The 23,280-nt window shown below is 40.2% G+C and overlaps 2 protein-coding genes across 8 annotated transcripts in view; both read left to right on the forward strand.

The window, feature by feature from the left end:
- LOC109030130 (Crustacean cardioactive peptide receptor) overlaps positions 1 to 23,280 on the forward strand; it is a 538,683-nt gene that overhangs the window by 478,842 nt on the left and 36,561 nt on the right. For all 7 annotated transcript variants that reach the window (XM_072302110.1, XM_072302109.1, XM_072302111.1 and 4 more), the window contains 3 exons: positions 3,584 to 3,677; positions 8,512 to 8,607; positions 12,029 to 12,214. In XM_072302110.1, the coding sequence (XP_072158211.1) occupies positions 3,584 to 3,677; positions 8,512 to 8,607; positions 12,029 to 12,214 (376 nt within the window). The remainder of the gene's footprint in view (positions 1 to 3,583; positions 3,678 to 8,511; positions 8,608 to 12,028; positions 12,215 to 23,280) is intronic.
- Positions 15,940 to 23,230, forward strand: LOC140224962 (uncharacterized). The gene is made up of 3 exons (XM_072302115.1): positions 15,940 to 16,406; positions 17,468 to 17,792; positions 20,558 to 23,230. The coding sequence occupies exons 2-3, from the start codon at positions 17,493 to 17,495 to the stop codon at positions 20,864 to 20,866; spliced, it is 609 nt and encodes a 202-aa protein (XP_072158216.1). The 5' UTR covers positions 15,940 to 16,406; positions 17,468 to 17,492; the 3' UTR covers positions 20,867 to 23,230.

The following is a 23,280-nucleotide window of genomic DNA, read 5'->3' on the forward strand; positions in this document are numbered from 1 at the left end:
CTCCGCCCCATCGACCAGTGTGTACTCCCCTCCCGCCCCTCACCGTTTGGATCTCTCCTCCAATTTCCTCTTACAAGCAACATTGCAATTCGATCAATGGTTCTACGGGAACCAGGTTGCAGTTATCTCACATCTCCAAAGGGAGAAAGATAAGGAGACTTCAAACAAACAGTTGTGATTGTTGCTCTATCCTTTACATGTATCCCGTTCCCTTCCCTTACCCCCCTTTTTTTTCTGTGTTCACAGTGACTGAGCAACAGAACTCAAGGAAACCGCCATTGCGGACCACCATTACCAAAATTTTGGAAAAAAACACTTGCGATATCCTCGACCATCCTTTGCGGCCACCGTTCGTAAAGTGTACAAATGGTCACTCTGTATGCGGATCATGTCGTCCACAGTTGACGAATGACGAATGTCCTTACTGTAGAGTACCTTTGTCAACGGTTATAAAGGATCGTATTTTGGACGAGATTTTCTTTGCTGTTCATCCAACTTTTGGTTCAGATGACCCAGAACCACCATTAGGCCGGGGGGCCAACCGGTCATTGAGTGCAACCGCTGGACCCTCAAGACTGCCAAGGGGCAGGGGATATCTCCTCCCCCAGTTGGGACAGGTAGACTCTTCTCCACCACTTCCAGGACGGGGGAGACAATTAGGCCAATCTCCAAGTCAGAATCTCCAACGGACAATTGGGAGAAGTCTGATTGAAGCAGCATTCGAGGAGTCGCTGTGGAACACATTGGATATTGACGACGCCGGGAATTTATTTGCACGAGTTCCAGTGCGTAGATGAGTAGTGGTTCGGGACCCCTGCCTCCGGGGCTCGGGTTGTCTCAGCTGCGTCAGTAGGGCGGGTCATCCTACTCGTCTTGATCCCTTCGGGGTTCAAGGCGGGCCGGGATGTTCCCGCCATTAAGACTTATCAGCTGGGACGGCCTGGGCCACGGTGGAAGGGGTTACCATGGAACTGGAAGTTTTAGTTTTGGTCTTAACTTTCTCAGTCAGAAAAAACAAGTTGTAGAAGAAAAAGTTTGGTTTTCTGTCGATCCTGTCTTTATCCCTGTCTTTATCGCTGTCTTTATCCCTGTCTTTATAAAGCCTTTATCCCTTCTACAAAGTGAGTTATTCTTGATATTATTCAGTTCCTACGTATTTTTACACGCAAAATAGAGTTTTAATGTTAACGAGTCGATATATCGATCGGTTATATCGATTTTGTAAGATTCTTCACGGAAAATCGACGATTTTTTGAGATTGAAATTGTTCATTATTGATTTATGGATGACTAAATGCACCTAATATGACTGTAGTACACCGACTCCTACGTATTTTTTCTTGTAGAATCTTGTAAGAAAAAATAAACACACATGCTGATTAGAAGAGAGAAAAGTACATGTAAAATTAAAGATGGAAATAAATATCTCTGAAATCTTTATCAGTGTATAAGTCGCAGGGAGCCAGCAATCGCCAGCAATTTGCAAGCTCCGTGCTTGTCAATTCGTCAAATTGTAATTACGATAACATCGATATAGTAAAGATTTCTTTACGCCTTCAAATCCAGCGATACGCTCCGCTTTGCCAAGAAGTTAGTTTAGGTGCCTAACCGAACCTAACACAGATTATTATGATGACATTTCACGAACTCGCGAGTGTGCTAGCTGGCACTATGTATCCAAGAAGAAGGGGCTAACGTATGTTTGAATTCAAAGCATAATAATCCCTACTTCCAATCTCGTTTTTCACTTTAAAACGAATTAATTTGTTGATTAAACACGAATAGATTGCAATTTGACGACGATTGCTAATTGCCTGCAACATATATACCTGAGAATGTTTGTGAAGAAATTAATGAGAAAAAAAACTACTGACTGAACAATCACAATCACTGCCTGTGCAAATGTTAATTAAACAATACTAAAGCACTTTATCGATGGTGAAAGTGCAGAAGTGCGAATCTCGGAAAACACGATTTTCCAGGAGAGTAAAAAAACTGTCTGCTTTTCTCTTTATGTTCGGTAGAAGGGTAATAATTCTTGAGGATAGCAAGAATAAGATGTTTTTTCAAACTCCATCAGCTGTTTCAATAATCTCTCGAACTGCTAAAAAATACGGCAGAAATGCCGAGATTCGCGTTTTGGGAACTAAGAATCGACAATTCATCAGAAGATACGCATTTTTGCATTAGTAGTTAAAACTTGTTGGTGGATTTGGATCATTTAAAGATTGAAAAGAAGGTTTCCCACTTAAAATTCCTTATCAGATAAGATTTAGTTGGTCATCGATGCTCCATCCATCCATGCTTTACGCTTTCCTAATGGGCAAGTGGACAAAGTACCTTTTCTTCAATTTTAATTATACACAGTTAATCAAAGAAAGCACATTTTATCCGTGCGAAAGTGTTTAAATTCACAACCGCTTTTAAGTAAGTTGCGATCTTGTAAACGGCGACTCCTTCACTTTCGCTTCAGAATACAATGACCGAACCAAGGGATTTAAAATACACGATCTCATCCAGCCGCCTACGCTCTCTTCCTTGAAATAAGACATAGAAAACCAAAAACAATCATATTATTTTTTCAAAATAATATTCGTCGGCATTTTTCGAATATGCGGTTCGATTTAAAACCCAAAATTATGAACTTTCTGGTCAACATCATTGTACAGGACCACTCACAACGGATGCAGAAAAGCGCCTTCAAATCAATCCGTAAACTTAATGCAAAACTCTGATACTACTATTCGTGCGTCACGGCAAACATTTTGCATACCCGGCCATTTGAAGGCGAATCAATGACTTCAGGCAACGGGATACGAATAACAGCAATGTCATTCAATATTCTTAGGGAGAACAGGCCCGGGAGGCAGCCCCCTGGCAGCTAAGGAGCCGAAGCCGGGGGCCGCCCCCCTGGCCCCTAAGAAACAAACCCTCCTTGATTGGGCTTGGGCTCCTTAGTTGCCAGGGGGGCGGCCCGCGGGTTTAGCTTCTTAGGGGCCAGTAGGGCGAACCCAGGGTTTGGCTTCTTAGAAGCCAGGGGGCGGCCCCCGGCAAGACAGATTAGCGGCAAGACAGATTAGTGGAAAACAGCGTAAGTAGGGCACTTACGTTAATTACCGTTTATAAGTAAACGGTAAATGCGATTTAACCAAAACTCTATACAGTTCTTTATGAGACCAAAATGGACTAAATCACAAAATTTGAATAGGCTAACGTAAACCTAACGATAGTTATCGTGAACGAAAGAATTGACGACAGGTCGGGTAACTATTATAGGTGGGATGGGATGGGATGGGATGGGATGGGATGGTATGGGATGGGATGGGATGGTATGGGATGGGATGGGATGGGATGGGATGGGATGGGATGGGATGGGATGGGATGGGATGGGATGGGATGGGATGGGATGGGATGGGATGGGATGGGATGGGATGGGATGGGATGGGATGGGATGGGATCCCTTCTTCACTATTACTAATGATCACTGTATATATTATCCTATCTCTTCTTCTCTATTACTAATTTCACCGGCCCTTCGAAACCTACGAAAAGATTGTTGACGGACGTTATGGGTTGTGTTCCAGGCGATGGTGACGTATTCGTCGACGTACGTGCTCGTGGCGCTGAGCATCGACAGGTTTGACGCCATCACCCACCCGATGAACTTCTCCGGCAGCTGTGAGTATCCCACTTTCACTAGTCTCATCGCCCTTTCACTACAGCTTCACCCCCTTTTTCACTCTCCTCCCGCGCTCCCAGCCCTGTCTGCAGCGCTGCTCAATTAAAGTCCCGTCCGAAACTTTTCCCGAATCCCCACCCGAAACTATTTCACCGCTGTTTAGACTCGATAACAGGAGCTAACCAACTTGAGTGGTCTCTTCATTGCTGAAAACTCAGTTCGAGCAACGTTGCTGGATTTCGTTTTTTTCCCGGCGTAAAAGGGCGTATCTCTATTTTCACAAAAGCTCCAGAAAGCATAGAGTTATACGGAGCACAGAGCTCTCGCGGAAATTCAGACGCGCCCTTACGTCAGAAGAGCGACGATTTTACGTCGTTTCCCAGACAAATAAATGTAACCTCACCCCAAGGTTGTAATATTAGATGCAACTTTAAATCTTTTACTAGAAAATTATTGTACTTCCTGTCTAATATATTTTGATATCATGCGTTTATTCAGAAAAAATTGGTGAAATTTACAGTGAGAAACGTTCCATATTTTCCCAAAGCAGATATTCATACGATGTAAAAATACGTTTGAACTAATATAATACAAAAAGGTGGAATCTATTCCCGACTCATTCTCTCTGAATTGCAATTTTGTGCGTTTCTACAAAACTCGGGCTTTACATGGAATTTCATGCTAAGCGCGGTTGCCGGTTGTATCAAAATGAATCATTAAACCATGTGATTTTTATTTGATATTCTGAAAGCACCAGGTGATTACTTGGTGGTTTATCGGATATTTTTGGAGCCGACATTTTGGAGAAGCTCATTTTAAAAATTCTAAAGACTCAAAAGAATTCCAAAGGCGCCGGAATGGCGGAAAAATGATGGAAGTTGTGTCCTACAGCATGCGGGAGTCAAATCGCGCCAGCTCCTCTTATTTTCCACTAATGTTTGTCAAATAAAATTGTTGCTTGCATGTTAGCAACGGATAACAATCGAAAACACATGAAAATGCGGAAACAAGGCTAGAATATAAAATACAAAGGCAGGACGTTTCGGTACCTTACGGCATCATTATCAACTGCTAAAATAGAATTAAGAATTAAAAATTAATTAAAATAAAAATCCAACAAACGGCGTTACATGGTGAAATTGGTATTGGAAACTAGCCTTGTTTCCGAATTTTCCTGTGTTTTCGATTGCCGTTTCCGTTTTGGGCTGCTTTTACGAGTATCTTTGTTTCAACGGATAACATGAACAGGATTCGATTCTTTGATCCTGTAGGTGAAGTTTCGACGCTCCATTTGTTTTCATACAAATATACGAGGAGCAGAGAGACATTTTGACGGAAGTCGTGGAAACCCATGCTCGCTTCTGATTGGTGCCAGATGACGTCATTCGGTTCAGCGCGAATCCGGGGCGTTCTTAACGGAAAATTTGCGACTCTGGAACCGCGTATTTCTCAGTTTCTGTTTAACTTTTTCGCGCGTTTTTAATGTGCGCATCATATTCTACGCGTAATTTAACCTCAGAATTAAGTGTTCGCAAGTCAACATTCATTCATGTTTCAGCGATTCATTGTGGGATTAGAATCCAGCTTTACGCTCACCACAGATACAAAACTGTATAACCATAACCGCACCATGTGCACCCTTTACAATACTGCCGTGCTAAGGAAGAACGCCGTAAGAATATTCGAGAGTTGTCAAATTTCCCTTGATTAAACCTTCATTTTTTACGAAATTCAGGTCTATTTTCCCCTTAAATTTTCAGATATTTCAGAATAAATTGCGTACAAAATTGTCTAACGATTTTGCAAAAAAATATTCAAAATTTTCCCAGTGAATTCGGTTTTTATCGAAAGAAATTTGGCAACGTCTGGAGGTTCATACGGCGTTCTCTCTTAGCACGGCAGAATAGTTTCGCCTGTTAATTGCTCGGTCTCCGGAACCGGAGAGCAACGCCTAAACTTCTGTAAGCTCACATCACTAGGGGTTTTTTCCGGAGTTTTTCCATCCGGAGACGGGAAACAATATTCCGTGCCACGCGCCAGCAACTCGTTTATATGAAATGCTGCCGCTGCCTGCCACATCCAACAAGCCTCCGAAAAGGGCATAATGCTCCCTAAAAGCGAGCATATCGTAACTACGCGAGCATGTTTCACTCCGAGTATGCATCCACGGCCTCGTTGAACAAGTTTGTTTCGCCGACGATGAGCAAAATATTAAACTTACAAGACACTTGCATACAGCCACTGCAATTTCAAGAAAACCTGACGAATTTCGCTCATTGCATCAAATAGTCCGACTAGACGTTCCTTCCTTTAATTCCCTGTTTTACTCGGTTATTGAAATTCCGGTATTTGGATTTCATCAAACTGATAGGGTACTCTGGCCTCTCCATGGCAGTCCCATTCCATGTCCGTCAAAAGTTCCGGAATTCGGAACTTTTTTGTTGTAATATCTCTCACTCTATGACCGTCAAAAGTTCCGGGATTCCTCTTAGACGTTCGCAGAAGTTCCAAGAAAGTTCCGGAAAAAATCAGGAAAATCTCAAAAGTTCCGGAATTAGGAACTAGTTCCAAGAACAAGTCAACCCCAATTAGTTAAGACCTATGAGAGACCGGTTAAAAATGACAAAATAATGCTGGAAGTTACCTTTTTTGGGGAAAAGAATCGAAGCCATAGAGGCTCCTGCTTTCTGAATGACCTACGGGCTGACTTCTCATATTGATAGATAGAGCGATAGACAAAGAAGATAAAAAGAAAATGGAGCGATCTCATCGGTTAAAAAGAGTGGTCGGTTCACTCATGATAAGGGAATAAATGCAATGTTTTCGTTATAGGGCACCGGGGGTTGTCGTTACTCACCTCCTTGGTCCGTTACAACCACCCGCTTTTACCAATAAAATCGCACCATTTTCCCTTGTCCATCTTTATCTACAACGTTTTGTCTACCAATTCTAATAACAAGCCCGCTGGACAGCTACTGTTATCATTTAACTTTCCTCCTCGAACCAAGTAAAATCAAGCAAGATAAATCAGAGAAAATTTTCAAGACAAACTCGGAATACTTCGCGGAAAAAAGTGTTAGGGGTTATCTCCTAAAATTGTAGCACTAACCCAATGTGTTGGATAATATGGACATTTTAATTGATTGTGGTAGTACCGCAACTGAAATTGGGATATTACCGCAACATTTAAGTTCGTAACCTAGTTTAATGGGGCACTGCCACAATGGACCACTACACAAGGTACGAATTTCAGCATTCTGATACATATTTCTTCACTAAAATTTTACGTAGAATACGACGTGCACAACGAAAATTACCGAAATCAACTCCTTCCAAAGATATTTAATGATTCTTGATGCGTGAATTCAAACCACCCGCTCATGAAAACTCAATGCTCTGCTTGATTCACATCGTGCGCTAAACGCTATCATGACAGTCTCTGCGATATAAAAATCTGGCAACCTCAATCTTGACGCTTTGGCTCAGCTGTAGCAAATTGCTTATAGTTTGAACAGCACATGGTGGGAAATGAACATTACTCGATTGAGAAGCTTGTTGAAACCGTTGTAGTGCGCAATTTGACTCACGTAGAGCTTTGAGTTTCTTGTCAGCGGGTAGTTCAAATTCCTCGTAACCAATCTGAAATAAAAACGTCAATATCTTCGTTTGGAGTTTGTTTCATTACTTTTCGTTGCGCGAATCGTGCTCTACATGAAATTCTGGTTAAGAAAAATGTATGAATTCGTACCTTGTCTGGTGGTCCATTAACTGGAAATATCACAACACTTCATTTGTTCTGTGTCGTTTCAAATAAGTGCCCTTTTCTCTCCCTGAGACAATAGTTTCGATGTTCACACAAGGCGATGAAAAAGGAAAATTACCTCACTCCTTCCTTTGAAAAAGGTACAATACCCGAAATAAGGCTATGTTTTTAAGGAATGATTACAGATTTACTGAATGTAGCACAACGATAGCATGCATGATGTGCGTCTTTTAACATTAACCATAGCTGTGCTTGTCACGCGTTGTTATGGGGGACGGGTTTTTCTGTCTACCTTCCTTTTGACGACATTTTCTTGGTGAGTACGTGTTTAACCTTGCTGGAAAATCGAAAAACGATCCATGCTGCTTCATCACGTAAACTTCGAGGCTTTGCGTTGCCATTCGGTGCCTTTAAACATCCTTCTAAACAAATCTGTACTCGGGAATCGCCGGTCGTTATCGGCGCTTAGTACAAAGTTTAGTGACCCATTTCACCGTCGAGATATAGTTACCTACCTCGGATTGCCTCCCCTCCTAACCTCATCTAACGGGAAGTAAATGGACGTATTTCTATCAAAAAGAACCAAGCGCAAATTTGAGTTCCTTTTGGGGAATTTAGAATGCCGACTAGCGCGTTCTGTCAAACGGAACGAAGCGCAATGGAAAAGCATTGCGAGTATAGGACGGAATGAACCCGACGCCCGATTCCGCCGCCGATCCAAGCCCCCCTCTACCTCCCTCCCCCTATGGCGCTTAGTTCCGTTTGACAGAAACACGTCCCAATAAGATGCGAGTAGTCTTCCAACAAGAAAATCGCCTGCAGAAAATCAGATAGGCAATACGACAATCTCGTCCAATGACCTTTGTGGCAACACCGGTCGTTGAAATGCACGTCGGGTATAGATTCACAGGTTATTTTCATCTCTTGTCCTTCTGGATCCGATTGTTGAATGATTTTACTTTTTTTTTTTTTTTTTTTTTTTTTTTTTTTTTTTTTTTGATTTTACTATCGGCTCCTCGAATGCTTTCTTCCACGTTTTCTCTTGAACTTGTTTGTTTTGCATGTTGCAGGGCGGAGAGCGCGGCTTCTCGTTCTCTTCGCGTGGGCTCTCAGCGCCTTGTTCTCCTCGCCGCTCATCGTCCTCTTCGAGGAACGACTCATAGAAGGTAAATACAATTATTATCAAATTGAGGGAATAATTAAGAATGTCATCGTCTGGCCTCAAAGACGTAAAGACGGAGTGCTCGTATCTAAAAGCAATGGGAAAAAAGTGAAGCTTGGTTATGCGCTGGGTGCTTGTGTGAGTGTGTAAATGAGCGCGGGAATTCATGGCGGCAAACGGAAATTTGATTTGAACTTGTCCTCTTGATTTTTCCACATTTCTTCTTCTAAACGTGTTTTAAATGCCTACAACGAATATATTAAGAAATTTGGGACATTGAATTTTTATAATACACCTACTTTTGCTCGGTAATAGGCGGTAATCCCAGATAAAGTTAGTTTTTCTTCTGCTCATGGTGGTCCTGCCGGTTCAAACAGGCCGTTACAGTCCTAGATGACCGTTACTCCCAAATGAAATTAATTGGTCTAGGACGGACGAAAAATAACCTAAAGTTAGCGAAATATATGTGGGTAAGTGAATCTGGGCGAAAACCAACCTAGAATACTTTGTTTACGCAATGTTATTCGGTTCCCGCCCTACATTTGAATTTCAAATTTGTCCCGATTTTGCCGCCAATCCTCTAGCCAATAGTAGAGGTGGTTCAAAAGAAGCTTCATTTTTTGCTTTTAGCGCTCCGTCTTTATGTCTTTGTCTGGCCTGCACAATATTTCAAATTTGTGCTAAAAATTTCTGCTGGAAAAATGCACGAATAATCCAAAAAGATAATAAGAGTCCGCATTGCATAGGGAAAGTGCAGACCTCCTGATCTTCCCGCACTTTTTTTTAACCAATCGGACACCCAACGACCAATGTTTTCAATTCTTATGGGAAATCACATGAGAAATCAAAACCATATGTTTTTTTCGAATTCCGTCATTTTTTTGGCCGAGAAATGTTCACGACTGACTTCTGGAGGATTTGCCGATGGTCCCGGAAGATGCACAATACGTTCCACTTGTCCAAAGCCAAAGATCTTGATTTTTGAAAATGTCAATTTTCTTCTACTCGGGTCGCTGTTTTTGACCAGAGAGCTCAAAAAATATATGGTTTCGATCTCCCATAAGAAATGAAAAAGTGGTCGTCCAGTGTCTGATTGGTTTAAAAAAAAAGTGCCGGAAGATCTGGTGGTCACGCACTTCTCCTATTTAATAGGGACTCTTATTTTCTCTTTGGAATAATCATTCTAGATATCAATTATTCCACAAAAAGTTTTCAAGGGAGAGTCTCAAAAGTTGTCAACCTTGGGTTTTCACCATTGCCGGCAGAAAACCACAAGTTTCGAGCAGTATGCTGCTTGTTTTTAGTTGAATAAATAAAAACTTTTTTGATATGATTTCAGAAGTCTATGACATGTAATCGTAGAGCGACCAATATTAAATTAATCCAACGATCAGGATACATTAGAATCAATTATACAGACACTTTTAAGGAAAGAAAAACGTCAATTGCCATTTCCCATTTGCCAATAAAACTAGCTATCTTGAAAACTAGTTCCCTAATTCTTTTATGCTTTCTAAATTAATTAATTTATTTTTCTTATTTAATTAATTACTGAGAGTGCATTGTCTTTGAGAGACAAAGCAATTTTAATCAAATATGATCCTGTCAGAATGAATCAGATGCAAACGCATTGACGACGCATCCACATTTCATTATCCAAGAGGGCCAGTTGAAGGCGCTATGGCATTCTTACGGGTATCACCGATACAACTATTCGTGCTCTAGGCATGTCCATATTGCATACACACCAAATTGCAGGCGTTTTGGTCTGCTCATTCGCAACGATTGGTCACAGCTTTTCCTGATGAACGGATATTCGTGTTGCTTACAAAATCGCGTTCGCCTTGGAAGAAACCCTCTGAATTTAGATGGGCCGTGTAACATTGTTACACTTTGGAGGAAAAAATAACTTGAGTTTACCGACAGCAAGATTTCCTTTTGCATCAAGTATAAATTCCTTGAATCAAATCAGTCTCTGCTTGATATTTAGATACGTTCTTTCCTATATAAGCACGTTTTCTTCTTTATTTAAGAAAGATCCCTTCTGGTGACAAATCCGGAAATATTTCTATTTAAAATAAAGACATTTTTTTTCCAGTACAACGTTGTCAAATATTTCGAATTGCGGAAATTCTTTGACAATGGTTAGCATACATGCTGGCATCTTTGCAGTTTCAGCATTTAAATTTATGTTGAAAGAAATCTGTATTTATCGATTCTCGGTTTAATAGTCTGCCTCACATTAAATCGAGTTTCATAGTGGATTTAAATAGAAGGAAAATAGTGTTTTTAACTTGCGAAAATAGCCGTCAATCGTCATTAACGAATTTTTGGAATTCCAGATATTTGACAACGTTGCACTTGAAGAAAGTGAGTTCATTAAAGTAGGAATATGTTTTGATTTGCCGTTATGAAAATACTTTTCTTTACAAGCAGAATACACGTTTCATAGGTTCAAAAAAGAACGCCACCTAAATATCGAGCAAAAAACGGCTTGATTCGAGAAATTTCACTGTCGATTGAAGAGGATACTTTATTTTTAATGATAACTTCATGTAATTTATATTCCAGTGTGTAGCAATTTTCTACAATTCATCTAAATTCCGAGGTTTTTCATGTTCGACGCGTTTGTGAGTACGGTGATTCAACTACGCATCAAACGCCTTCAAATACAACTGATACCATATATTATACAGTCAGCTTAAATTCTCTGGGCGAGCTGCGTATCGAGCACCGACTCGAACACTTCGTATCATAGTGTTTACTTTACATCGTCACTTCCTTATGCAAAAGTTCGCAAGAAACACGATGGTGCCGCTAGTTTTCTCTGAAATCAACTTTCAAGCTCAAAAAAAGCTCTCAAGATGAGGCCAAAATAAAGGGGATATCCCACGCTATCCTGAGAGTCCAACCTCTACATCAAGACAAACTCTCCATGCAAAGATAGGGAGCAAATACATTAGAAGGGTTGCCGTGTTTTCAGTCTTAGAGTCCCCAAATAAAGTGGCAGCCCTGTCAATGTATTTGCTCCCTATCTTTGCATGGAGAGTTTGTCTTGATGTAGAGGTGGACTCTCAGGATAGCGTGGGATATCTCCTCCATTTTGGCCTCAACTTGAAGCCTTTTTTTGAGCTTGGGAGTTGATTTCAGAGAAAAACAGTGGGACCATCGTGTTTCTCGCGAACTTTTACTTAGAATCAATTGTCAAATCGCAAATTCCTCACATATGCAACATCTCCATTGTCAAATTGCAAATCTTTCACGCATGCAACATCTCCATTGATTCGATTCACTCTGCGGCGCTCCCTGCGCGGAAAAATTTCTAAATACGCAGCGCAGAAGATTGACGTTGTATCATGAATTATCCCGTTGATTTTCCTACGACTAATTTGAAACTACTGAGGAGTAACTGTTGTGTTTTGCAGAGAAGCTGCAGTGCTGGATCGACTTCTCGTCACAGTGGCAGTGGCAAGTGTACATGACGTTGGTGGCGACGACGCTGTTCGTCATCCCGGCGGTGATCATCACGGCCTGCTACACCGTCATCGTCTACACGATCTGGTCCAAGAGCAAGACCCTCTCCCCCATCAAACGGGCCGAGTGCACCAAAAGTAAGTCTCCCTCCTCACTAGATTCATTCCAGCTATCACTGAAAAAGAAGTTCGGTAAATCCGAACTAGTTAGGATCATATGGGACCACGATTTTGTTCGGTACACGCGACCGAATTATTCGGTTTGCTCAGCCGACTTGTTTGGTCCACTGAACCGAACTGTAAGAATTTATTATCGTTCGGTCGCCTAAACCGAACAATTCGGTTGAACAGACCGAATAATTCGGTGTACCGAACAAAACCTGGTTCCGTATGATCCTAACTAGTTCGGATTTACCGAACTTTTTTTTTCAGTGAGAGCTTACCGACAGCTCACGTAACAGCAATCATTAGCAATAGAGAAGGAGAGGTAGAATAATATTTACATAAATGAATACATTGAGAAAAAAAAAACACATTGGATCTAGAGTCCAGACTCTTGAAAACATTGACAAGAAAAAGGACTCATGATTCAATCAGATTGTAACTTAAATCAAAAGGAAATCCGCTCAAATTAAGAGGCTTGGTTCTTGATTTAAGCTTAAATCTGATTGAATCAAGAGTATTTTTTCTTGTCGATGTCTTTAAGAGTCTGGACTCTAGATCCAATGTGTTTTTTTTTCCAGTGTATAGTTAGTAATATTTAAGTGCTGTATATACCATACCATGATACCATGAATTTAATGAATCATACCATGAATTTAATTTTAACCTAAAGTCTTACTAGTTCAACGCAAAAACAAGTAACTTACCTCTGTTATCGCGATGATTTGTATCACGGAAAAATAGTATTCGGGGTTATCTTCTAAAATTCTGGTACGCCTACTACGCCTGAACGAGATACTAGCAAACATTTTTAATACAGGTCTAATGGAAGTTCGATTACACAAATGACGTCGTTTGTATTTTTGCCATTTTAACCAATGTTAATTGTAAACACTTAGATCTTGAAATAAAGAAAGTAGAAAACTAAAAAAAACTCAAACTCACAAATTAAAATTGCCAATTTCAATTTATTCTTGTGAGTTTGAGTTTTTTAGTTTTAAACTTTCTGTATTTCATTATTTAGCCCACACTTTGTTACCTCGATTTCCCTTTTGTTACGTTTCGTTTCGTTTAGTTTTCGTTACTTTCGTTTCATCACTTAGATCTTGTTTAGGATTTGATTTTCAGACTTCTCGTCGCGTGATTCGTTTTTGTCGCGAAATTTTGAAGAGATAACATCTTGCGTAGTGTTTTAATTCGTACCTTGTCGAGAGCCCGATTCCGATAGTACCGCCAGTTAAGTTTGGGTAAAGTGCTACATCATTTGAGTTAGTAGCCTAATTGATAGGGGTACTACCAAAATTAATTGCAAATGTCCGTATCATCCAAGAACCCCATGCTCTTATTTCCCGTGATCTACTCTGGAGCTTTGGTTGTTTACCTGTCTTTTTCGTGTGTTGGTAAATACTGTTGTAAATATGTGCATATATCAATTCATTTTCGTAGTGGTTCGTCGAGAGAGATAAAAATAGGTGATGCAGCAAAATCTTGCCGTATAATATTACAAAGTAAAGAGCCTCGCCAAGTTTCGCCCCTTTTTTTTTATACCCGAGTTGGTCAACCGGACAGTGCTCAGATGAAAGCTTATGGTAAGACAAACTTCCATGCAAAGTTTCAACTTGAAGTGACCCCTGGTTTAGGCTGTACAGCGTTGCCAATTTTCCAGTTTCATGTGCTAAAATCAAGGATATTGGACTATTAGTTCGGCGCATAAGTAGACTAGTACACCCAAGTTGGTCAACGGGACAGGGCTCAAACGAAAGCTTATGGTAAGGCAAACTTCCAGGAAAAGTTTCAACTTGAAGTGAAACCTCGTTTAGGCTGTACAGCGTTGCCAATTTTCCATTTTTATGCGCTAAACTCACGAAATACTGAATCGTCATGGTTCAACAGACTATTATACCCGAGTTGGTCAACGAGACAAGGCTCAAATGAAAGCTTATGGTAAGGCAAACTTCCAGGAAAAGTTTCAACTTGAAGTGAAACCTCGTTTAGGCTGTACAGCGTTGCCAATTTTCCATTTTTATGCGCTAAACTCACGAAATACTGAATCGTCATGGTTCAACAGACTATTATACCCGAGTTGGTCAACGAGACAAGGCTCAAACGAAAGCTTATGGTAAGGTAAACTTCCAGGAAAAGTTCCAACTTGAAGTGAAACCTCGTTTAGGCTGTACAGCGTCGCCAATTTTCCATTTTTATGCGCTATACTTAAGGAATACTGGATCATCATGGTTCTACAGACTAGTATACCCGAGTTGGTCAACGAGACAAGGCTCAAACGAAAGCTTATGGTAAGGTAAACTTCCAGGAAAAGTTCCAACTTGAAGTGAAACCTCGTTTAGGCTGTACAGCGTCGCCAATTTTCCATTTTTATGCGCTATACTTAAGGAATACTGGATCATCATGGTTCTACAGACTAGTATACCCGAGTTGGTCAACGAGACAAGGCTCAAACGAAAGCTTAGGGTAAGACAAACTTCCAGGAAAAGTTTCAACTTGAAGTGAAACCTGGTTGAGGCTATACAGCGTCGCCAATTTTTCATTTTTATGCGCCATACTCACACAAATACTGATTCATCATGTTTCATCATGTAAAATTGCTAGCGCTGTAGAGCCTAAACATTTCACTTCAGTTTGAAACTTTTTCTGGAAGGTTTTTCTACATAAGCTTTCGTTTGAGCCCTGTCTCGTTGACCAACTCGGGTAAAACTAGTCGTTGAACCATGATGATTCAGTTTTCGTATTATGGCGCATAAAAATGAAAAATGGGCGACCTGTATATGCCTCAACCATTTTCACTTCTAGTTGAACTGCTAGAAGTTGCCTTACCCTAACTTTCGTTTGAGCCTTGTCCGTGACCAACTCGGGTATACTAGCTTTAGAACCATGATGATCCAGTATTCCTTAGTATAGCGCTTAAAAATGGAAAATTCGACGCTGTACAGCCAAACGAGGTTTCTCTCTAGTTGGATCTTGTTCCTGAATGTTTACCTACCATAAGCTTCGTTTGAGCCCTGTCTCGGTACCAACCGGGTATAATAGTCTGTTGAACCATGACGATTCTAGTAATTTCTATTTAGCGCATAAATATGGAAAATTGGCAACGCTTACTGCCTAAACGGGTTTCACTTCAAGTTGAAACTGTTTTCCTGGAAGTTTGCCTTACCATAACTTCATTTGATCCTTGTCCTCTGGACCAACCGGTATAATAGTCCTGTTGAACCATGTAACGAACCCAAGTATTTTTCGTGTGTTTAGCGCATTATATTTTTATTGCTATCGCGGTACAGCCTAAACGAGTTTCACTTCAAGTTGAAACTTTTTTCCGTGGAAGTTTGCCTTTACATAACATTTGTTTGCGCCCTGTTCCCGTTGACCAACTTGGGTGTACTAGTCTACGTAGCCCGAACTAATTGTCAATGATCCTTGATTTTAGCACATGAAACGGAAAAATTGGCAACGCTGTTTAGCCTAAACCAGGTCACTTCAAGTTGAAACTTTGCATGGAAGTTGTCTTACCATAGGCTTGTCCCCCATGTTGAGCACTGTCCGGTGCCAACTTCGGGTATAACAATAGGGGCGAAAAAAGACACTTTTGGCGAGGCTCTTTCTTCATGAGATCCTCAGTTCAATCGACCAAAAAACACAATTTATAGTCGAGACGGTGCAAGTTCAAAGCTTGAACACAATAAGCTCAGATAACTGCAGAAATCAAACATATTAAACTCAAATATAAGCATTTTTGAAGCATTTGGACTATATTGACGTTGTAAATCAAATGACGCGTCTTTCATATACCTCTTATGCACATTGTTTCGGATATGAGCATGAGCATTTAACGGGGCTGAACGGTTTAAACTACGAAGTAATTTTGACTGGGTTTTAAGGTCAAACACTGCGCGCGGTGTGCGGCTCGACGTTACGTGACGTTAGGCACGCCATTTATGACAGAGGCTATGACGTTGATTAGCATTGCGAAAAGTGATGGATCGCATCTTCTTATACCAGTCTGTAAAACGCAACTGAAAATGGTGTCTCGTAATCACGATCGTCTAGTGCCTCATTCAAGTCTCTTTTATTTGACAAAAAGTCTAGCCAAAAATCCGCCAAAACCTTTGTAGTGCACGATATTAGTTGAAGTAGTTAGAGGACTCTGGTATTTCATGTGAGCGGGAAATTCAAATTGTTCGTTGCCAATTTAAAATAAAAACATTAATAATATCGTTACGTTACGTGAATCGTGTTCTGCGAGAATTTTGAAGAGGAAACATAGAATTCTTAAATTCTTACCCTCTCTGGTGCTCAATTTCTCATTTCTGTGTAGAGTAGGATTGTAAATTAATTAAATTTTCGGCAAATCGTTAATTACATTCGCAAATTTACATTATCGTTGCTGCATTGCGAGCCTTAAATGTCTATTTACCGAAAAATTCGTTCGTTGATTCAGCATCCATCGACCCGTTTTCAAAAGTGCAGAAGATCTGGGAGAATACAGACTTGTCGAAATACGGAGCTCTTGGGCACAAAACGTCGCTCCTCTGACGTAAGGGCGTATCTCGATTTCTGGATGAGCTCCAGAAAGCATGGATTTTTATGTGTAACAGGGAAAACGAGCTACGTGGTTGCGGACTTACGCCGTCGAAATGTTACACCCGTCGTTTATGAAACACGTATTTGACTTAGTTTTTTAACGAAGGTGCTCATTTTTGCGGAGGAGCGCTTATTCTCGGCCATCTTGGTTTGATATCGGGATCTGAAGATTGGCGGTGACATTTTTTGTTTATTCTAACACAGAAAATGTCACTGCCCTTTTTTACCCAGGTTAGCTGCCTTGGGTCCTGAAAGCTCCACATTTCGACATGTCCTTTCTCTTCCAGATCCACCTCTAGACTAGAGTCCCTTTATACTGAGAGTCAAGACAACACCCCTCATGGAGTCACAAACGGGAATAAAGATTACACAAATTGAACGTTTTTCGTAATCTTTGATCGGCTCATTCTTAAATTCCTTTCTCCGTTCCTTCTCTCATTCCGTTTGTTCCTTGTCGAACCCGAAATTCCTCGGTCCATTCCAGATTATAATCTTTGCAATTGGTGAAAATGTAATCTTTATTCCCGTTTGTGACACTGTGAAGGCCTAAAATCCGGTTGACCAATCAGAAATGGATTCGCATTGTCTTGACTCTCAGTATAAAGGGACTCTACTCTAGACCATATTTTGCTTCAGATTTTTCGGACATAATTCCCAACCGATGATGTACCACCCGGTCTATACTGGTGGATCCCTCTGTGTCTTGTGTCTGTTGCTACTGGGGGTGTCGGGAGCTCGTCGGGGGCTGTTCAGGTCAGCGCGCTTCGAGCAGGGCGACCGGGTCCTCAACTCGGTGATCCCGATCCCTTTCTTGCCGCTCCCGCCAAGTCACGTCATGTTCGCCCTCTCTTCCACCGAGTTGCTCCACGTGGAGAGGACGAGTTTTAGCTGGTCGGATACGATCCCCACGATCATTCATCGCGAGATGGCCTCCTGCACTCAGATGCTCAAGTACGCCAAGGTGCTCAAATATGTTACATTTCATAACTTTTTCCATGATATTTCATTATATTCTAAAACATACATAAAGGTCGCTTTATAGCACTCCCTCGCGATCTACGACTCCTAACCGTCACTGTTCTCTGTCGAACCACAAACCTTGAGGTACCCATTATGCTCTACAATCCGTTGTAAAATTTTGAAGGGTACAATTGGACCGCGCTCAGCAGGAAGGAACCAAGTCACCATCAGTATTGATTGGGCAATTTAATTTTTTACAAGAGATCATTTGTACGGATTCCTTTGAAAATTTTAAGGAATTTGCTTCGTGCTAAGTAGAAAATTCACTGAAATTCGCTCAAAAATCCTCACAACCGTTTTCATGTAAATAATTAAATTGTCCAATTATATTTGGCAATAGCTGATGTGGCTTGGTTCCTTTCTGCTTAACACGGTCCCATTTCATAATATTTGACTAACCGTTGTAAAATTTTAGAGGCTTCCAGGACCTTCCACCTACCTTTCGTTCATTAAATAAATGCCCACCGCTATTTATGTCCACTAAACGTTAAGTCCAGTCTTTATTAAGTCCACATAATTTAATGTCCAACCATGAATATGTCCAAAATTTCCAAATTGTGGACATGTTATGTCCACATTTTTTTTTTCTCATTTAAATGACAGGAACAACCTCAAAAATAAATGCATACTACTACTACCTTCATTCTTAAAAACATTTCATTCATGAATCAAGTCATGAAAGAGAACAGGCTCTAAGAGCAGATAAAAACATATGTTCATGTGTACACTGTACGGATATGATAAGATAAAAACCAAGGCGGGAGAGGAAACGCTCGAATGCCAAATTAAACATTTTTCAGTAACAGATGCAGTCAAAATTGAAAGTCCTCTTTTACTAGTTATTTCGTGCGCCTTCAATCTTGTAGGATACTGTGCAACGCCTCTGACGCGAAATAGTTGCTTAAAGCGTTGCGGCGCGGCAGGTAACCAGCCTGACACGCGCATAGGCGCCTACAAACCTAACGGGATACTTCACGCGTTGCGCAATGCGTGAAGTATCCCGTTAGGTTTGTAGGCGCCAGTGCGCGTTCTGCGCTGCTAACACGCCGCTCCGCTCTGTGTTTGGCTCTAATATTTAAACTCGCGGAGTCAGCGTTTTTCCACTCATGATTTTGAAATGGTTGCACTCTCTGCATTGATTATTCCCTTTTAAACTGATAAAAAAGAAAGATGTACTACTGGAAAATATAATGTGTTTTTTGTAAATATAATAGTGGTTCCGTGTCAACTTTAATGATTTCCAAAGCATTCAAATTTATGCTTTTAAGTTGTGGCCTTTTACTGTGCTGCAGCGTGGTGTAAGCGCAACTATGCGCCCAAAATTGGACCTATTTGACTCAAGGAGGTCGATGTACAAATAAGTTAAAAACAAAAAATTGCGTGCTTCTTAGTTTTTTTCCTCTTTTATTAATTTTTGTATAGTTTCTTGCATCACATCTACGGCTTATTGAGATTCATATCGATGCCATTGCTTGGAAAAGGTTTTACAAGTATTTACCACGTTTTAAAAATGTAACTGTTTTTAAAATGAAGTAATCAATTTTATTTAAAAAAAAAGAATATACATTTAAGGCATATTTTATATCGGAAATTTCAAGGATAGAAATTAAACCAAGTATTTACCAAAGACAATTTGAAAAGATGAATCAAAAGAAGAAATTAACATTTCATTTAAAATATGAGTTACGATAACAACACGTCATTCTCTCTTAATTTTCTCATTTCGATATTGTCAATATAATTTTACACACGGACTAAAATATGACGCTTGAATTTGATTTTAGTGGACTTTACATTTTGTGGACTTAACTTAGTGGACGTTTAAGTAATGGATTTAACAACAGTGTGGGCTTTAGAACTGTGGACGTAAAAATTGTGGACGAAAAGTCTGTGGACGTAAAAAAAGTGGACATAAAGTCCGTGTACCTTTTAGAGGATACAATTTGTTGTACAATCTCAGCAACAGAGCGGCATTTTTAGGTATCAAGTTGCTGAAGTTTCTCACATCAATCTGGTCCATTTTAAACGTATTTATGCCTTTAGGAACTATGTAGAAATGAATTTAATCAAAAGTAATCATATTCATGAAATTTGCTTATTTCATAGCTCGTTTTGATCCAAATGGTTCCTTGAATCAGAATGAATGCGTCCAACTTCACGAGAAAAACCTAATCAATACGAAAGAAATCATGCAAACCTCGTCTCTTTTACCTTACTTTTAGTTTGTTTTTTGTTTTTTTTTAGTTTTTTCCTCCTTTATGGTTTTGGGTAGTATGTTGGCATTATATATTGGAGGGTATGGATATAATCGACGTAAACCGATTGAAAAGTAAAAACGTGCATTGAGCAACGTGAACCGATCGACACCGATTCGATCGAATCACGGATTTATCGGTCGATTTACGGAGTTGTCTATCGACTGACGGTCGTCCATCGAATCTGTTTCGATCGAATCACGTCGATCGGTTCACGTTTTCATTTTTCGATCGATGCATGTCGATAGTTTCGGAAAGAGTCATAAATACTTTTAAAATGATGTGGGCATTCATGTTATCAGTGAGCTGCAAATAGATAACATAAAATGAAAGAAAAAAAATAAAAAAAGAAAGGGGAAAAACTGAAACTTCGTGTGGATGAAGTGAGATGCAGTTGCAAGTCAAGCGAAATTCCCAGGCATTTATAAACTTTCATTTTGCATCTCCAAAGGTGTTGCCCCCGCGGCCAACGGAGGGGCGCCCGGTGGTGGCGGAAAAGGGCGCCATCATCGCCCGTCGCCTCCACAACCGAATGCTCCCGTACCACATCACTCGATGCAATTGCAACCATTATGCGGACTACCTCGTCTACGGGCGCACGTTCGGGAGGAAGAAGAAGCTCTGGTACCAGCCCATGAACGCCTCTTGTCCGCTCTACACGAGGATCCATGCGAATACGGAGGCCGAAACTGTGGTGCTCACCAACCGCGCGGGGGTGGATCAAGGGGTGCCGCCCTATACGTCACCGCCCCTGCACTGAAAAAAAATGGTTATCGACGGTGTAAGTCGGCAATCACATAACTCGTTTGCGGTTGTCTGAAAATCTCCGCCTCTATTTTATTTTTTTAAAGGAGAACAAATTGACATCATTCCTTGAAGTTTTTGCAGAATTTTCTTCGCATAGAGTAGAAAAATCACGGCAGTTTGAAAGAATTGCCGTTGAGTAGTTTCCCGTTTAAAAAATAAAGTATGATAGGAAATCTGCGACGTCGCAAACCGAGTTATGTGATTGCCGACTTACACCTTCGTTGTGTGGTGAGAGTCCATACTCCATACTGCTTGGAAAATCTAAGGTATGAACTGCTCGCACATACGATCCGGCTTTCACGACTAGAGCAGAGATATGCCTTTTAAACATGTCGTGTATGGAAAAGCATGTGTATGAACTTACCGTATATACGGTATGGACTCAGAGTACATACTCCTCGTATGTAATTTTTGTTCATACTAAAATGGACTCTATCTCTATTCATAGGCCGGCATCAAATTTTTCACGGTCCGTATGTGGACCCGACCCATAATTGAACCAGTGAGTTCGAAAACACACCAACTCGGGTTTTTTTCGATTTTCACTTTTTTTCGGTTTAGTAACACTTATGGATAGAAGCATCTGCACGCAAAAGGAAATTTCGAAATTGCAATCGGAAGTGCTCGAAACAGCGACAGGAAAAGGGAAAAATCGAAGTATTTCATTGGAAATACCAATTTTTGGCCATTTCAAGGGAAACGGGTGACCATCCGATTTTGCGGTTTTCTTTTTTCGGTTCAGTATACTTTGTACCTACAAGTCGTATAAATATTCAAGCGTTATTCAGGTCGAATAATATAAATTTTTCAGGGCCGACTATGAAAAATCAGTATCTGAAAGTTGGTGAGAACGAAAACACACCAACTCGAAAATGTTTAAACGCTTAATTCTCTGTCATCAAACATGGTGTATCGATTTCAACTTAGTGCTTTATAAAGTCTCTGAGTACTTGTCCTTTGGCACCAAAAAGGTTTTTCTTAAAGTAACTTCTTCACCCGCTGCGCAGTTTTAGGTGTTTCCTGAACAATTTTTTTTCCCCGATTGGTGTGTTTTCGAACTCACTGATTCAATTTACGAAGCGTGAGTGCATATATTTTTTTCAGTGTGGAGAAGGTTTAGATAGAACAACCCGATGAATCAATAAATAGATAGATGGAAAAATAGATAATTATAGATATTCATAGTCGTGTCTTTGATAACTTTTTTCCTCAAGAAGGTCTCACGTTGAGAAAAACGGTTTCCGACGGATTCGTCAAGGTTCGGCTGAGGTCATGGAGCTTTCAGGACCCAAAAGGGCAGCCAAGTTATGAATTCAAATTATCCAGAGTGATTTATTATTACAATTGTCACGACCCGTTGTTTGTAAAGAGGCACGATTTGACTTAGTTTTTGCATAAATCTACTCATTTCAGCGGAAGAACGCTCATTTAATGACCATTCTTGACCATCTTGTAGTGATATTGGAATCTGAAGATTGGCAGTGATATCTTCTGTTTAAGAAGGTTACCTGCCTTTTTAGGTCCTAAGAGCTCTATATTTGTCTATAAGAGCTATATATTGTTACGTGATATCAAAAACATAGGAGAACATATCTCCCATGTTTTTGATATCACCATCGTCACGGGCTGCTGCTTTAGAAATTTTAACCTATTGTTACATTGTTACTGTGCTCTCCCTATGAAAGGTACTCCACACTAACTCAACAGGAAAATACAACACTGAACTTCATGAGTTTGAAGCGATTTTGCGCATCACTTCACGCGGTGGATTATTATTTAAAAATCATATTTTTTAGGGTTTGCATGACAATATTTTCTCAGAAAAAAACCCAAAAATGACACGATATTGACGTAACCTACGCGCGCACTTAGAGTTATTTTTAAAAGCACTTAGTTTTTTTTTTTTCATATTCGTCACATGCTCGGAACCGTGCTTAGGAAAAACGATGGATGAAAATTTGAACGTTGTGAAATTTCCGCGGAAATTAAGAATATGTATGTAAAGATTCCCCCCCCCCTTTGTTTTCTCTCTTCTGAAATAGTTTTCAGCTCGTAAAGCGCTGTATCTCTTTATATTTTGTATTTAGAATAAGAAAAATTCATAAAGACTTTTGTGGGTCTGGCAATCATCATGTAATTTCTATATATGTAAATTACATTAATAATAAATAAAAAAAAATGTGAAGATTTTTCGAAGAATTATATTTCCGATTCCGTCCAGAAATTTGCGAATTATTCTTCTGTAAAGTGTAAGGATAATGCTAAAAGGATCCATCAATGTGTAAAATGCATGAAATCTAAAAGAAACTGTTTATGTAGCTTTCGTCTTCTCTTCACATAGTTCTTTTTGATTTAATTCATTTTCGA

The sequence above is a fragment of the Bemisia tabaci genome, chromosome 7, assembly GCF_918797505.1.
Source record: "Bemisia tabaci chromosome 7, PGI_BMITA_v3".
NCBI lineage: Eukaryota > Metazoa > Arthropoda > Insecta > Hemiptera > Aleyrodidae > Bemisia > Bemisia tabaci.